General features: G+C 37.3%; 1 protein-coding gene across 2 annotated transcripts in view; it reads right to left on the bottom strand.

Annotated features, from left to right (window-relative positions):
- Positions 1 to 19,101, bottom strand: part of LOC150097959 (lens fiber major intrinsic protein-like) — a 162,825-nt gene that overhangs the window by 8,209 nt on the left and 135,515 nt on the right. For both annotated transcript variants that reach the window (XM_090406536.1, XM_090406535.1), the window contains exon 4: positions 9,081 to 9,198. In XM_090406536.1, the coding sequence (XP_090262662.1) occupies positions 9,081 to 9,198 (118 nt within the window). The remainder of the gene's footprint in view (positions 1 to 9,080; positions 9,199 to 19,101) is intronic.

A 19,101-nucleotide genomic window follows, 5' to 3' on the forward strand; every position in this document is an offset into this window, starting at 1 on the left:
TTTGACTCATGAGTGTATGGCACACTAACAATAAGAAACAGATAAGTTTTTCTTTTTATCTAAACCAATTTTTGCTTGCATTACTTTGCTGTTTATGTGATGCAAAATAAATAACCACTGAAAATGAATACCCCTCTCTTTCTCATATTTTTTTAATGTTTTGGATTATTATAACTATTCATAATTTAAATTCTATATAAAAATTGGCAACTTCTGTAAAGCCTATTTAAAATAATTATTCGAAGCATACTTTTAAATACTTTTTTTTTTTTTTTCGGATGATTACCATTCGGATAAGAGAAAAAAAAAATCTTACGTAAGCATTCTTGCTCTTATTAATCATTTGCTTTTATAAGAAACCAATGAAAACAAAACTACGGGAATGAACTGCCATAGCGGTCTCTTTCGGAGCGATCAATGGCCTTCTCTTTCTCAGTTAATCAATAACAGTTCCATATGACTGGTTAGTGAACTCCAAGTTCTTGATTTGTAACGGAATTAGAAGTCGCACCAGCTTGTTCGTGTCAACTGTACGCAGAGTAATTAACACGTGGCTGATTCTCTCCTTAGCCTTATTAACAGTCTCTGCACTAAATACGTCACTCATTAAGTTGGTATGGCAGTTTCGAGTTATATAACAGTTAGGTTTCAGACATAAAAACTGAGATTTGGATTTTTCACATTGTAACTCAACGTATAATCGGTTTTTATTTGTCTTTAGGTTTTCTGATTATTTAATTCAGAGGGGAACAGAGGCAAAGTTGCAACGTGTAATGATAAATATCATTTAAACATCAGCGTACATATTTTCATAGCAGCAGCTGGAATTAATGTTTTAATAAGTAAAAATAACCAACTATTATTACTATTACTAATGTGCTACTTAGCTTATTTATTTTTAAAAACTTACTGCATAAGCTGCTTATGATACCTTTCGATCATCTGTCTTCATCTCGATGTCTTTAGCTTATTTTCAGCTCCATCCGTTTCAGTTTATAAAATATTCGTTCTTTCAGCATTCTATTAAATGTTCCCAGACAGTCCAATGATGTCGCCATTCAAGTGACTTGTACTTTAGTATGAAACAAACAGGAGTAAGATAACAAGCCCCTTTAAAAACGCTACATTTCTTCCGATACATTTCTGACTTTGAGCAATAAGCAACTTCTCCCAAACCTAAGTCACCATTTCCGAAATACTCATTAGTCCATGGTTTAATAACCACTCTTATCGATGGAAGTATCTTGCTTTCATTCACTCCTTTTGAATCCAGCAAGTGTTAAGGACATTACCAGCTCTTCCTCACATTCTTTGTGCGCGAACACGTGCAGACATCACATCTTAGTGTAATATATGCATCATGACCATTCGTTCATTTACTGACTACTATTAGTAATTTTTTTGCCATTTATATTCACTGGATTTATTCTTCCGTGATAATTTTCCCCCTTTACTGGCCACATAACGAAAGACTTTTCTTAGAAATTCCTTCGTCTACTCAGCTATATTTCTTTCGTAATCTGATTTTGCCTTCCTTCCTTCCTTCTCATGCCTCACACCCTTGTTGTAGGTCTGCGCTTTGTACTGCTTTTCTCATCACGTTTCTCAAAAAATTTCTTTCACATTTTCTTTTTATGCAGTTCTTGATGGATAATGTGACTCATCCATTTAACTCTCATCCGATTTGTGATCCTTTCTTCATTGTTTGACTTCTTAGTTCCTGAAGGCATCGAAAGTACAAAAGAAGTAGCGCTGCCTCAAGCCGTCTTCTAAAGGTTTCGTAATTTCCTACTGTCTAGATCCAAAACAGAAAAACCGATCGTGTGCAAACAAAATTCGGCATTGGGAATTAAACAACCTACTTCTTACCTCCAGGTACAAAAACAGAGCAGAGCATTTCTTAAAAATTCTTTTTTCCAATCTTCTTGATTCAATGCACTCCACTTCGTGCCATAATCAACTTTCAGTTTGTCTTTGCACGCTACAAAACTTTGTTTTTCGTAAGGGCATCTATAATTTTTTCACTTTCTTCCAAGCCCATAGAGTAATTGCGGTAATGATAATATCCCGATTGAAATGGACATTAACTTACAGCTTCTTCAGCCACCTATGCAGTGTCTTCACAAACTTTTGGAAATTGGCCATTACTTATAGAAACCTCATTCTGCTAAATCAACATGTTGTAATCTGATAACTTATGTATTATCTCTGTATAGGATACCTGCACAAAAACATCTCTGAAACCTTCATAGGTTACATATAACGCGAGCAGGAAGTTTAATATCCCTAACGTGGAACAACAGAGCATGAATACTTTTGGCAGGAGGAGATGACAATGAATGTTGACATCTTACTCTCATGCAAATAGGCGAGATAAGGGAAGTTGGGGGGGGGGGGGAGGTTGATCTCCAAAGAATTCAATGGCGGTTTGAAGTGTCAGCTTCAACCCAAAATAATATATCGAGTTTTGTGGAATTGTCGGACCTTTTTTAATTTATAAGTAAAGGAAAGCACTTAATTACGGAAATGAAGACACAGATCTTGGTCTGTTGATCGATGAAATTTTCAAAATGATCTTACGACATGAGTTTGGAGACCAACATGAGAGTTTAGAGTAATAGCGCATTGTATTTGCCAAAGGCTCTTATGTCCGTCTTGATAGTCGTACAACTTCGCAAGGCTTACAAAGAAGGGCAGCAGCTATTGCGCGGATGAAATCTTCTAGAATGATAATGTCCCTATCTTTCAAAATGGTTCAAAAGGAACAACACAACAGTCACTTGTTGGATAAATAGTCTACAGTTCTAGAATTCATCTGTATGAAGCTGCATGCTATGGAGGCGACAATATCGTTCTGTGCTCCTTAATTAGGTACCACTCTATTTAACGAAAAACAGGAAAAATGTATCTTGAATTCTGGAGAATAAACAACAGAATACTAAGTCAAAATTACAGTTAGGCATAAGTGACATTCACTCTATCTCCGCCATTACCTCTTTGCTCTCTGTAGTGTTTTTTCTTTTCTTTAACCCTCTAGAACTTATGTAATAACCCTATTTCAAAGATCTTAACTTAATGCTTGTGTTTATTTAGATATTTTGTGGTTTTGTTTGATAAGTATAAAAAAACTATAACCTAAAAGAAATCAGGAACTGTTGAAAGGGATTGCACCATTACAGTGGATTCCTAATGATGGGTTTCTATTACTATTTCTGATCGCTCTTGCTTTGAGTTCATAGTAAACTTCTTTGAAGGCACTGAAGCTTCGATTTGTAACCAAGAAATGTACTTAAATTTAATGATGACATAAACTTAGTAATATTAAAAAAAATTGCACGGCAGTGAATGCCTTTGCTTTTCCTCCCCAGATGGCGATACTTTGTTCAAGTTCCCACCGCAGTTCGCTGTCGACTAGATTTCAAAATCGATTTCGGAAGTTTCATGAAGCTCCTTTCGAAAGAAAACCACTTATTTAAAAAATTCTTAAATGAATAAATGATTGCCTGGCCCAAAGAAAGGAAAACGGCAGGTAACAGTTTCTCACGGTTTACACATTTCTATTTAATGGCCAAAACCAAAATTTCTTTTTTACTTTGTTGCTATTTTTTTCTTTTCTTCTTTCTTTTATTGTGTTGCTGTAGAAGATTAACGATCCCACTTCTTGTGGAACGAAGAGAAAGTCAAATATATGTTCTGTTCTATTCTTCGTTTCTGTCTCTCCAAACAACCGGCCAACCAGCTTGCTTTTTAGACTAAAAGTCGATATATTGACTATGAAGGCAAACAGAATTCATTCCCTACGTATATAATTACGTTGTTTGCCGGCCAAATTGGGAATGTCTGAGGAACAATTCGGATATACGTTTTATGTACTGGGTTACTCGATGGTACATAAAAGGCAGCTCCACGGAGTATTAGATTGGTAATTTTTTTTTCTCTTTCTAAATCGAGTTCAGCTTAAACTCGTCTCAGTTTGTAGAAGCAAGTTCTTTGCTAGCTGATTTAAGGACTTGAATATGTAACAAACACTGCTTCGAATTCGGTCAGAGATATTTTTCTAAAAGAACATTCAGTACGGTCATGATCTCACCGATTCTTTGGTGTCCTAATGGGAATTGGTCGTTCGAATAGCTTGATCAAACGAAGGGTAAAGAAAAAAACTTCACAGCAAACATGTACTGTATTTTTATTATTATTCAAACTTTAATTGGGACACCTCTGCAGGTAAAAACTTCTGTAGCTCAGTTGATAACGAGTGTCCTTTTTGGGTTGGAAAGATTTTCGTTCGAATTCCATCTAAGATGCAATTTTTATGAGGACTTTTCAGAGGAAGATGAGCTATACTTTCTCATACTAACAAGTCAGCGAGAAAAACAAAGACATACAATTAACAGACATAGTACACTGTCCTCTCATAGCCTAAATACTGCTGAAAACTAAATTGCTTCAGCGTATTTCAAAACAACAACCCAGGCAACATTTCTAGGTTCTCAATACATATGAATTCTGATCTGGAAAGAAAAAAAAAAAAACGGGTAGGTGGAAATTTTATTAAAATTGAGTTGATTTAATATTGTTTTAATATTAAAATAATATTGATGTCTGTGCATTCCCATTGAGACGAAATTTACTAATGGATTAGTAACTAAATAAACGCATAGATTTTCGTCCTATAGGTGTATAAAAATTAATATGATCGTTAGTGTTAATATAATTTCTGAGTGATTTTTTGTTGATTACGAGAGATACTTCTGTCCACTTTCTTACATATATAATGTTCATAATGCAGAATGAAAAAGATGACATAATACATTCATGCGGAAAGAAATAAAAGATTGGTTGACGCATGAATAATAAGTCCTTCATAACTTGCAAATGACATAAGAGAAGAAAAAAAAAAAGATGCGGTAGCAAGTAATTGCTGTCATCAGATGAATCAAAGAGAAGGCTTTAAGCTGTGTTTGATGACGCCTCAAGCAAATGACAGTTGCTTACAATATTGACAACACTGCTTTAAGTACTTCTTATGAAGTCCGGGGTTCATTTAGCCAATTTGCACAAAAATCCAGTACTCGATCCGTGAATCCCGTAAATGCCGCTTTCCCGGCACACTCAGGAAGTTAACTAACCCCTCAAATCCCTAACTGCTGCGAGGATGCAGCGTGAGGCTTAACTGTGCTGAAGGGCCCTTCTGGGCAGCTTTGCTTCTTGTTTGTTGTTGGTATGGCAACGCATGCTCATATCGCTTAGTATTGAGGTGCACAAACTCACAAAGTTGGCACGTTTATCTCCGCAGATTAGAGAATACGTTCGCCCTACTTCTGTAGGAATCGAACAGTTTTCCAATACACGTCAGCATTTACTGATGTCCGGCTCGGTCGCAAAGAATAATACACTGGCCGATAAACAGAAGTAAATGAATTTCGGCTCTTTCTTTAGAAAATCGGTTCGCCTTTCTTCTATAATACCTTCTCATTAAAAGATAAAGATCGACAACTGGCTTGATGCTAAAATAGTGCTAACGGTAATTTCGAATTAAAGAAAAATCTAAATCACGGGTGTTTATGACGTGGTATACCATTGAGGTAAAAATAACTGTCAAACTGGGAGAGATTAATGTTCGGATGGACACGGTCTCTCCCTCAATCTTCTTCAGTTCAAATATTACATCTAATCTATATTCTTCTTTTTTTTATTTTATTTGATGTGTCCTAAGACTGACAAGCCACTTACAAAAATTGTAGTTTCTAGCGCTAATTTAAAGTCCTCAATACTTGTTCCTTGCAATACAAGTAACAAGTATTGAGGACTTTAAATTAGCGCTAGAAATTACATGAAGTAACATGTCCTATTAGATCCTCGTCTACCAAAGTTCTGTTAACTATTGATAAACCCTCAGAGCGTAATGGGACTAGAAATTCCTCTCACATTTGTGGAACAAATATGCCTAGTTAAGTGATTTATTGAAACTGCTGCCCATATAATGAGCGTTGCTCAAATTATTTTGACCTATTCTTGCGCCAAAACGGTAGCTCGTTCCTGCAGTGAACTTGGCCGTAGTCTCCGCTCAGCTGCCGTTCCAACGCGCTCTTCTGGAAGTGTTAAAACGTCGGGACTTTGCTGGCCAGTCTAACCTGTGCATTAGGAATCGGATGCTTTGCTTGTAAGCAACCTTATTATGGTGATGCACTCCGCTGAGTTAAAGGTGAAGCGAATGTAAATATTTTTTTTTTTATTAATAGTTACGATTGCGACTTTGTTTATAGCCCCCCCCCCCATTATTTCTTTAACATTTAAAACTACTTTTGTGTAAGAATTACTTTTATTTACTTGAATAGCTTTTTTTTTCTTTTTCCATATCGTCGTTGTTGTGGTGATTATAGCCTTTGGGCTGTTTAGGGGTAGTTATCTACATCACCATCTAGGGGCCAGTTTGCCTGCTTGCGAGATGAAAAACCCCAGATAAACTGGAAAAAACCCTGCTGTCCACGCCCAAGACCGGCTAACTTGGCTATGGCTGAGGAAGAACATTAAGCTCACGTCGTCGACAGGAATCGAACCTAGGACACTCCTTCCCCAGGCATATGGTTCCGAAGTGCAAAGCCACTAGGCTAACTGTGGGGACTCTTCCATATTGAAACACTTATTTTCATTAGTTATGGAATGTGTTACAAGCAGTGTACGTGTGTATCAACAAACGGAATTTCTATTATTTTTCAGTAACAGTATTTACTGTTAATTGCGTTAATTTGTTGAATATTAAAGGACTACTTCCATTATTTGCATAATAATATATACCTACTTATATAGTAGGTTAAGATAGCTAAAGCGGCCAAGAATTTTCGCAAAAAAGAAAGTGAAAAAAGCTAAATAAATAAATAAATGAGATAAAGAGTACGTCATCCATAGATGTGTAATTTTGATGACGCCATCCACTCATGATTTCGAATTTTAATTGTTGTGACCGCATTAACTGGTGGATGACACAGTTATTATTTAAGTCAAGAACTAAGGTTTTCAAATGATTTAGGGAAAAAAAATTCAAATATTTCTGCAACTATCACTAATTGTTTATTTTCACCATAAACATGACGCCTATTTTTGTGTTGTTCATTATTTTTGAACTACAAAGAATTAGTAAAAGTATTCCTGTAAACAGAATTACATCCAGAAATGAATAGAATAGATGAAGTGCTATTTTTCACTAAGTGAACATCCATTTTCTTCATTTGATACTAAATGTTTTGCATTTTATATTAAGGCAGTTTTATTTATCTCTGTCCGCCTGAATCCAGATAGATAAGTCCACTGCAATTATTCTCCTCATGATTTTTTTTTTCATCTTCTTCTTTCTCTGTCTGCGTGTGCATGCGTCGTCATTTTTCTCTCTTGCAGCGCGCACTCACTCCCTGTAACGAACTAGTTAATGAATCCGTGAAATCGAAGTGGAAGATAGCGCTCTGATTAAAAGCCAACGCAAACTTCCTTTATTAGGGATGAGATGGATTCTGTTGTTTTGCATGTTGTTGGGAAGTTATGATTAATGCAGGCGACTACGTGCTTAGGAAACTGCTTGCAGCCGGTTCTTCCTGCAAGATATTCTGAATGTGGTTTCAATTAGAACATATTTATCGAAATAAAAACGTTCTTTTATTCTAATAGGATACTCATACTGTTTTTATTTTACTATTTTTTACGAACATTCTTTCCTGCACATTGTGTAACTGATTTATATACTCACGAGCCAAATCGTTATCTCTGCCTCTAGGCCGAGATAATGCTTGCACCCGTCTTGCCATCAACTCTACTAGATCTCAGGTGACCTGAGGTACTCTACGCTGTTCTATGACGGATGCAGTGTTCCACATGACCCTACAAATGTCCAATGGGATTGAAATAAGGAGAGCTTGGAGGCCGGGCGATCATACCCAATGCTTGGATATGTTTTTACACAGTGCGAGACTGTGACAGGCGTTGTCTTTCTGGAATAGTTCGGATCCATCGGACCACAGTGTCACCATGTAGGACAATGTGGTCCGAAACAATCCCCAGACAAGAATTAGCGGTCAAGGTGTGTTCCGTGAGGATGAGAAGGTCTAGTGATGTCTATGAGAACAACCCCATACCAGGATACTGCCTCCCGTCTAGTTCCGAATACAGTTTAGTTGGCTGAAAGTAGGTTGGGCAGCCATATTGTTTTTGGCTCATGAGTGTATATTTCTTATCAGAGGAAAAAAACAGATCAAGAGGGAGAATATCGGAAACGGAATTTAACTTTTTTTTTTTTTTTTTTTTTTACTTGTTGTATTTTACCACTAGCTTCTGCGGTATTATGTCTTTTAGTGTAGGGAAGGGTACACGCTACGTATCTTAGAAGCTGTGGCTCCAAAGCTTGTCTCTACAGAGTAAAACAACCTTAGTCGTTAAATATCAAACAATGACTAATGTTCGAGTCAGTTTATTCTTGACAGGTTAAGGAACAAAAGCCTGCAGGAAGGAGGACACGAGAAAGCTTTCTAGGCGTCTGTCGACAAGCGAAGTTCCGGCTAACTATCGGATGCGGTTCTTGGTTGAAATGTATCCCATGGAGGCGATTCGTCATCATTGTCATTTCTGACCATGTCGATGCTGAAACAACAGTAAAGCAACCGGGAAGGATGGAGATGACATTCTTATATAGTGGGTTGTAAGAACTCTGTTAAAAATGGAAACAGTTTGGATGGAGAGAAACCACTTTGTATTATGATATCGGAACACTTTTTTTTTTAATCTTTAGTTTTCACTTTTTCATTTTCAATGAAAGTTTTCACTTTCATTTTTGTGTATGTGGGGGGGGGGTGAATTAGTTTTTTTTTTTTTTTTTAATCGTTTGGTGCAGAATCTATATTTCTGGACTCCATAGCTGTGGCTTATCTGACTATTAACGTATATATGCCCATAGTATTCGGATACTATGCAGGTTAGATTAGTACTGGAGTACCATTCCAAACAATTTTTTGATAGGTGAAAAAAGATTAATAAAAATGATTGTTCAGGTAGTTTTAACTTGGAAAATAGTGCGCTTGTGAGTGATATCTTACCTCTGTCTATCTCGTCCAGTGCCTCCTTTAGGTTTTTGGTTGTCTTCTTAGTGTCAAAGATATATTCATATATAAGTCCTGCCAAAGGGCCTCCCGTCATTGGTCCTAACCAGTACACCTGCGTGAATATAAAATAAGTGGAATTACACATGCTTATCGCCATCTTTTTATGTAAAAAAAAAAAAAAAAAAAAAATATTAAAAAAATTATCATTATTTATCAGGACGTACAAAATAATAGTAGTTTAAATGAGTATATTTATTTCGTTTTATGATTTTATTTAAATTATATAGAGAAGCAGATAGGGGACATTCCTGTCTAACTCCTTGGTTTATTTCTCTCCAAGATAATAGTTCCAAGTTTAGTCGTATTTGTTTTATTATCCTTATTATTTAGGTTTAAAATGTTGCAACTAGTAAGAATGAGAACAACACTGCCTTTCATTAAAAGTTCACTTCATCTGAATACTTTTTGATATCCTAACAGATTACAGACGCTAACTGAACTAAATGGAACACTTAGTCATCACGAAAAACCACTTTTCTCTTGAGAAATTAAAAAAAAAAAAAGTTAACGAAGGTGGGCAGCAGTTGAGATGGGTTTGCATTTATTCTACTACCTCTTGGGCATATTTCTGCTATTCACACATTGTAAAGCGGGTATCATCGGTTACAAAAATAAATAGCCCGTCTACGGTACTAATTATAGTGTAAATTTATAAACTTTGGTGGGCTGGAGTCACATGAAATATAATAAATAATATGCAACACAAAAAATTAACAATTCTACGTAAAGTGCAATCTTCAACAAGTCCGGTGAAAGCGAAAGATGCATTGAGTGATTCTGACGCCATCTAGTTGCCATTATGAAAACAAAACTGCATGCAGATATTGTCTGCATCCAGCGAGATGTGTTGTATTTGCAAATGAAAAGTTAATGACATACTACCTGGTAACTAGTGTTGGTTATATGATCTTTGTTTTAGTTTCTTTTTCACCTTCTTGACATGTTCAGACAAGTGGATCGCTGCCGAACGTCCTATTTGGCCAACGAAGCAGATACTGACTGTAATTAATTCAGAATCAGCAGGAATGCTGTTGTAAATAGCATTGAACATATTTAAACAAGCAGTAGATTGCGGCCCGCATCAATTACATCGTTGTCCAATTTAATATTTCTGATACGGAAAACTAACCTGATGACAGATTTTGATTTATTTTTGTTTTTCGGGTTACAACATATAAATCATGCTAGTATAAGGATTTGAGGAGTTATCTGAAATATGTGAGTGAATTCCTAAGTGATATACCAGTGTTAGATTTCATTCAAATAGGCTATATTCAGATTTGACTATTTAGACATAGATTTTTATTGCAAAAGGTGATTTCAATTTTACGCTGATCGATATCCATCCATCCATTTCTCGAACTTTCAATACGAGAAATGGATGGATTATCGGTTAAGACGGGATTTTTAGGTAGTTAACGCAGCCGACTTACCACTCCTCTGCTGTATTTCCTAAGGGCAGATATTTTACATCTGTAGATGGGTCTACGTTCACGGGACCAGTTTGCCTTTTTTGAGAGATAAAAATCCAGGGTTTCCAGGAAGGAAAACCCCATCTCCGTATGAAATCGGCTATAAAAACTCTGATAAAAATTGCTTGCGTTATAGATGAGATTCGAACCCAGCTCTCTCCAACCATAGGATTCCGTCAAAACCAACCAAGCTACGGAGGCTCTGTTGATCAATACAATGAACATTTTCCCCTTCATTAAGAGTTCGACCAACTTAACACAAGAACGCAATGAATTTTTCCCATTGTTTTTCGTTAAAGCCCAAAGGCAAGTTATCAAAAAAAAAAAAAAAAAATCAGCTAACGCCTTTTTATTCCCGTATACGGGGAGTAGGCGAGGCCATTTAGCCCTATCTAACTTTTGGAGACTGAGTCGGCAGTTCAACCTCCACTGGTACCAATCAGAGATAGATGGCCCAAGGCTATCACTAATTAAGCGGTACTCAGTGAAGAGAGACGGCTCAATGGTGCCGCCATCTCGTGGTCCCTAACACAATATATTTAATGTCTGAAATAATGTGGGTTCTACGGTCGATTTTCTTGAGTTTACAGGACGAAAAACCCGAGTTTCCGGGAGGAAAAACCTGCTTACCCGTGCCAGAGATCGACTAACTCGGGAACCGGTCGAAAAAAGGCTTAGAAAAATTTCCTCTAGTTGCCGACTAGACTCGAAACCAAGTCTTCCTTCGAGCGGCCAAGCGCCGTGGTTGGCAAACGCCACATCCACTGAGCTACACAGGCTCTAAGGCAAGTTATTTAAAGATAAATTCTCCAGCCTTTTATTTTTTTTTATCAGTTAAACTGCCTTTAAGAAGAGATAATAAGAGCTACGTATTGAGGGTAGATTAACACTATCGGTTGCACCAAAATCTTCCTCCTGAAGGTTATTGTACTTCAGTAAGAGTACTTTACCTGAAGCATGTTCACACGTTTCTGAAATACTGGGAAGTGAGACTTTGCCGAGGGAAATTTGAGTAAACATATGTTTGCTCGTGTAACAAGAAGAATACCCCCTGAAGGCAATCGCTTGATTGCCCAACTCGATACCGTAATACGATTACATCTCGCCGCAGGTGGGAGACGCAACGAAAACTTTAAACGACGAAATAAAGTAATCGCATTCATCGGAAATATGGGCGTTGAAAGATTTTAACGGAGAGATCGCAACCGTGATTATGGCACATAAATTGCATAATTTTTGAACGTCGACAATGGCCGAGCAAAAGAAGTTTTAACGTCCGCAAAAATGAAAGAAATAAAACTAACGAAAATCAAATAAACCAAGCTGATAAAAATGATTACAGAAAAATAGATTCACGAACTCAAACGATTCGCTACAGTTCGTAATTTAGGAGTATCTGGACTGCAGCCCTAGCCGAGGGAATGCTAATGAAAAAGTTTAATATTCTGTTTATGCAAACTTCCACTTGTACATGGGACCAAATAATAGCGGAATAATTGCATATCTTATGAAATTTTATTCTAGTCATTCTCTCTCTCTCTAGCATTGCAGGGCAATGGATTACTGGAAGTGTTTCAAGTGTAGCAGTTTATTATGCACATCGGACAATTGTTATCCCAACGTCGCTTTAGTGTGGTTGGCACGATGCGTGCATTGGGTAGAAATATCTGGATAAATCCTTGATGCAATCGAATCGTATTAAGGACGCAAAGAACCGTATCTAAGCCCTTGCAACCGAAACAAAGTTAACCAGTTTTGCTGAGATGGACAGTTTGTCTTGGAACAACCCTTTCTGAAATAGATGAGCTGAAATAGATACACAAAGACCTCAGGGCCGTATTTATCTCTCTACTTATCTAATTACAACTACTATTGTGTACCATTTGCTTGTAATGACGATGTACTTGGTATTATATATACTGCGCTTTATCCATGTAGAGATAAGTTAACCTCCACACTCTCTCTCTTGCTCTTAAAACCAAAATGATAAACTGTTTAAATTGTCCTTAATTTATCCTCAATCATGTAGGATTATATGGAGGTTATTTCTCACTAATTCTTGAATTTAATTCTCCTCTTGAAGTGGGTCACTCCTTGATATCAAGGTCAATTTACTTTCTCTCTCTTCTAACATTCATCTTAGTTATTGTTTGACCCCATTTCTCTGGTTACTTGCTTTCAGTTAATATCTCTCTCTCTAGAGATAGCACTTGGTCTAGAATTCGCTTTCCAATTTGCACCACTCGTAACTGTCGGCGTATCGTACACCATAATATGATTAGCTTGTTCTCCTCTGATCTTTCCGCCCGTGCCTTGACTAAATAAGCGATGGTTTCAGCTGTAGCTTTGTCTCATTTCCGTATTAGTCATCTTTGTAGGTTCTATCATGTTAACAAGCTTATCAGCAATGTGATGTTGATACTTATTCGTGCTTACGTGGAGGGAAAAGAAAATAACTATAGTTATTCGCGCACAAATTAGGAATTGTTCTGCTGTCACTACAACACACGGACCGGTATTTACATAATATATAAAAACTCTGGTAGTTCGATGCTTAACCAATAGATGCCAGTGATGCTTCATGGCTGGATTTCTTTGCAATGTACAATGGCTGATCATAAATATAGGAGACAGGTTTTTGTAGTGTAATTAAAACATGCGCAATGAATCTCCTGTAAGTTCATTTAGAAAGGACCTAACTGTACTCAGTTGTACATCCGCGAGGTCCCTAAATCCTTGTAGGGTGACAGGGATTTAGACTAGCGGGTAATCACGGATGTGTATGTTGGTTAAGAATTCTTAGAGAATCGCGAAGCGCGTGAATAAAAAAGCATGTTAGTTCGCATATTTAATTTCATATTTGGTAAATATTACATAACTACAAAAAAGAATATATAAATAATAAAGAACATAAATATAAGCATCATCTTCAAGCATAAGCAATATTCGTTTTGTTTGCGACGTTTCTTACATGATAGTGCAATGCAAGCATACTTATGATTTAAAGAGACACATAATGGCCATTTAGAAATGTATAAGTTAAACACTGACATCCTCAAAAGGGGGGAGGGGTGAAGACAACTTAGTAAATTTCAATGCAGAATGCGTATTGTGTATATTTTACTAATAAAGTATCAAACGGGAGTAATACTCTTCTTTCAACTCTGTTAAATTTCAGAATCTTAATTTTTTTATACCATTTCCGGTCAAGAATGCCTCATACACATGAATTCGACTCTCAACAGTTAGAGCTGTGGCTATTTGAAATGTAGCATGCGTCAATGTTTGTAGGCAAATTAGTGCACTTAGCCCGCAAACAGCGCAGGCAGATTTAAGCTATTAAGATCATTGCATTAGCTAACTGTGAACACGCGGTTTACATTCTCCAATTTAGAATACGCGGATATGCATTTGGTAGGTGGAGTTTGTAATGACAAATGTGAATGTAGTCGTTTAGGTCGATCGAAGACGACTTTCGTGCTGAAGAATCTCGGGTTTTTTTTTTTACCAACATTTGTGAGAAAGCGTAGTCTTTCCGAATACATCAGCTGATCGCTGAACCTCCTGCACTGTGCGGTACAGGATTTCAATACTAGAAACTCATTTGTATGCGTACGATGATCTCCACACTAAACAGTTCGTTGTATGAAACCGATTATAGGTGCCCAGCCAGCACAGCGAGTCAATCCCACATCTGTCTCATCCGGACTCATGACATCCCCGCCTCCCACCCACTCTCTCACACACACAACAGACAAACCGGCCAGAAAACACACAGTTAAGACCTAATATACTAGTCTGAATAGCCTTAGTTGCTTCACGTGAACGTCGTGTAAAATCTCTGCGATTTCTTGAGCGATGAATCGACAGTAGCATTCCACAGAAGCGACTCTAGGGCACAAATCTCAATTCAGACTTCAATCTCTTCGTAGACGTTTTACTAAATACTGACACAAGGACGAGGATGTTTTACCCAAAGCTTTTGTAGTGAAGTTCGACTTCTTGGTCTTCTCATCGTCAGTACATACAACAACCTTACGATGATCAACGTTCCAGTAACGGCAAGCTCTGCACCATAACGCCTTGGTAGATGTCGGTGATACGTGGTTTGTTACTGGCACGTAGTAGTCGAGAAAAATGGAAGTGTTCCTACAGACTACATAACAGTTGCATTATTCTGTGTGATTTTTTATAGCATTGAATAACTTTTTTTATGTGATAATACTCGATTTCTCTAGCGAATTGCAGTACAAATCTTTAGTCCTCGTAAAGCGTTATAATAAACCTGACGGTAGTCGGACTTGTCATTATGCTTCTCGCAACTCATGATGAAATCGTGACCGAGGCGCTTCTCCTACTTTCCTTTCAAGCAGTTTCCCGACAACCAGTTTGTATTCAATTGGTAGTTCTGGATGCTGCAAATCGCTTTGAAATTTCGGTCGACTAAGTCAAAAAATGAGGTAGAAAACTCAAGTCATTTCTTGCAACATGGTAATACAGTTATATTACAAATGCAGGCTCGCAGTCTGAATTTCTTTGTTCTTGATTTGTCTTCAAGAAAAAAGAGAATGTTTTGGAATCAATTTTTGAAAGACAAATCTTTTTTATCTTTATTATTAATTTCTTTATTATTCTGTGATTTGCAGGGAGCAGTGATATTCACAAAACTTCTTTACACGCAAAATTCCATTAGTAATATTTTAGCAACATAAACATCCATTTAAAGCACATATCGGTTGCATTACAAAGAACATCAGTTTGTATTTCTGCTGCTTGTCTAAGCAGCTTAATTATATGCAGCGGGTATGAAGAGCATGAGGTCATTACAGGAATAAATAATCCGGATTTAATTTTTTTTTTTTTTTCATGCACTGTTTGAAAGACACTGCAAGCCAAAAGCGAAGTTTCGAGTTTATTTTGTTATATTTTTTATTTATTTATTGGAACGAAAAGATATTTTTGCTGCAACATCAAAAACATGCCACACTTTCATACGTGTGACATTTTGAAGTTCTAGAGATAACCATAACTCACTGTGAAGTGCGTGACTTGTTAACCAAAAAGTCTTCGTTGTCTCCTTTCTGCTGTTTTTCTAAAATATTTGAAATATTTTCCAATGGACTTTTAGCGTTTGCTGTTGAGTTAGCTGACCTAAAGCTACTGCATCTAAGACCTTCAGGGGAAAGAATTCCGGTTTATCTTCAAAAGACCCAATTTTATGTCCTCAGCCAATTGTACAGTCCAATAATATGAATGTGCCATGTTAGGAATATCCCAGAGGTTAGTTTGATGCTCGTACTAGTAACGATGTCAGTAAATTGAGGCCTAAAATTATTTGCATCTTGAAAGCTAACAAAGTAGGAAGTGACGTGTTGCCTTTAGAGAATATGCGCATTATTCAGATCCCGTTCAACAAATACTTCCATTTGGTCGTTGTCTAAATCATCTGAATACTTGACAATTGACACGGTCGAGAACTATTCTATAAATCAATAAATATAGGAGGTGGTTTAATGCGATGTACGTTATTTCCCGAAATCCTTTTGCTTCGTAAAAGCTTATTCTACTGCTACACGTCATGTGTTACTAGTTAAACATTTCTGTATGCATCGGCTGTCATCAGAATTCAGATCGGCTTACAGGAGCTTACCTACTCACTAGAGCAGCGGCTTAGAATCTAATCAATATTATCTTCATTTCCTTAATGCAGTACTCTCATTTCGATGAACAAGCGAAAATCCAAGTAAAATATTCCTTTTTTTTCCCCCCATAATTAAACATCTAAATTAGAATCACATATTTGCAATAATAGCCAGCAATTGAATAAGAATTCTGCTTTTGTGGCATAACTGGTGAGCTGTAAGAGCCGTTTTTTATTCGTTAAATTGGGTGCGAGTCAAATTTAATGCATTTCACAATCGAGAAATGTTATTATGGAGTATTAGATAAAGATTTATATTTTCACATATAAATGTTATCACGAGCAAATAACTAAAATGTGCCTTTGTAAAGGGAGATGATTCTGCGTATGTCTACATAATGTACAACGTAAGGAGTTGTAAATTCATGAAAGCTTTTTTTTTTTTTTTTTTAAATGCAGAAAACCTGGTTATCGAATCCAGACAAAGCAGAGCTCTACTTGAATGAACTCAATTTTGAAACATCCAACTCTGCTGATTACCCACTGCCTTCCGCACCTTCTTAAATAAACTTACTATAGCGTTATAGCTTCGAGAACTGTCGAGTATACGTTAGAGCAACTGAGTTCGCTAGTTCGCGAGCATATTGTGTAATCCGCTTATGTTCTTGATTTGTAAAGAATTCCTTCACGAAAAATGCTACCGTTGTCTACTTAAAAAAAAAAAAAAAAAAAAAAAACATAATCTACTTACATGCTGTATAATTTTGCATTGGAGGTCTGAAGTGGCTTACAAAGTTCCATGTTTGATCTCTAGAGTAATTTCGGGACCAGATAATATATCAATCAAAATAGAAAAAGAAATCCGTAACTCACCCACGGTGGGTTACGGATATCTGATAAAAAAAAGTTTTTTTTTCTCGGATATGCAAATGCATGGAATTTGCATATCACGCAACTCGGCAGGTGCCAGGATGTGCTTTGCACGCGAAGCTGTACCACTTAAACAACTGCAATGCTGTTGCTCCACTTCTCGAATTTCGTCACCTGAACAAATGTCGACGTGGCCACTATCTCCATATGTTCTGCGACGAATGATTAGTCGTTTTGAAGTTGGGATCGTTGCGAGTTAGAACTGGCAGAGGGTTGTAAACGAATCGGTTCACAGCAAGTGGATGAAGTTGCTACTGTCGTTGTGGAGCAGGCCATGAATAACAGCGTTGGTTGCTGGAGTGAACGTTCTGTATCAAGACACATCGATGTACCTTACACAACTGTCTAGAAAATGCTACGGATTTCTGCCCATTCAAGATAACCATGACACCGGAGTTGCACCCACAGGAAACTCGATTGACATTCGCTTTAACATTCCTTGCCCGAGTGGACTTTGACGCTGCATGGCCGTGGATGATTTTGTGGGGAGATGAGGCTCACTTTCATCTTGACAGGGCTGAATATCTACAGCAGTTGCTGGATATGGGCTACGCCAAACCCCCGCATGCAATCGAACAAATTTCTTTGCATTCACCCAAAATTACTGTCTGGTGAGGGTTTACAGCTTCGTTTATCATTGGACCATTCTTTGAGGACATTCGCCAGTTGGTAGCAGCGCCTGGGCATTAATTCAGTAATTTTCATGCATGATGGGGGGGGGGGCCTTCCACACATCCGTCGAACTGCAGGAGGTTCTTGTAGAACATTTCACGGAAGCCAGAGTGATCGGCCGTGCATTTCCCACTGCATGGCAGCCTCGTTCACCCGATCCGACCCACTGTGACTTCTAGCTCTGGGGATTTTTCAAAGACAAAATTTATCAGAATTATCCTGATAACTTGCCAGCTCTGAAAGACAGCATAACGCAGCATGTGCGCAACTTTAGTCCCGATCAGCTGCGTTTCTGCCATTGAACACACTGTGCAAAGGATGCATTTTGCGGCATATCGGAAAGGGAAGCATTATGAATTCAGGAACAGCCCGTGGATGCATAATGGAAGTGAATAAAAATGTGTTATTTATGCTTGTGTCGCTTTTCTCCTCACACATACACAAACACACAGAAAAATTACATCTACATTCGGTACGTCTACAGCGCCCCTTGGTGGTGAATTTTGGAACTACTCTCTCCGTCAGATGTCGCTTCCGTATGACTCACAATGTATTCTACAAGTTTCGCAGCATTTGGATCATTGGGTGGTGCTCCACAAGGCCTCAATCATGGATACTTTAATTTTGATTACTCTGTTATATCCCAGAAGCAGAATAAGCTATTTTTACTTATTATTTTCAAGGTTAGCATTTTGTATATTGTAAGAACGGGTTATCATGTTAAATATTATTGGAGCCTAAAGGAAATGAATAACGTAAGAGAATCAAATACGCTCATAATCTACGTTAAAGGAATGAACTTGCTTACTGATTTGTGAGTTAGTTGGCCTGCCAATGATGTCTGCTAAGGAAAATGACTGAGAAAGAAAAGCCGTTGCACGGACTTGAGAAAGTGTTAATGATATGCAGCTTATGGAACCGTTGCCTTTTTTGGGGAAGGGAGAGCTAACTTAAAGTATCGACTATCCGAAGCAGTAAAGAAATAATTCAATTTGACAATAATTCGCTGATGAGCAAAATGATATCAGGCAAAATATTTTGGTAAAAAAAAAAAAAAAACGTTATTTCATACTGCAAAAAACCTACTTGGTGATTAACTTCAAAAGTTTGTTTTAGAATCGGCGAGGAGCTATTCTGCCTCCGTTGTTAACAGTAAGCTTTCTGCTAGTCAAATATAATTACTTGTGGTCAGAACAGGTGTGATCTTAAACCTCTATCGCCAAAGGCAAGAAAATAATTA

This window comes from Typopeltis vanoorti, chromosome 16 (genome assembly GCF_054136105.1).
Source record: "Typopeltis vanoorti isolate ZY-2024b chromosome 16, IOZ_Tvanoo_1.0, whole genome shotgun sequence".
NCBI classification, from domain to species: Eukaryota; Metazoa; Arthropoda; class Arachnida; order Uropygi; family Thelyphonidae; genus Typopeltis; species Typopeltis vanoorti.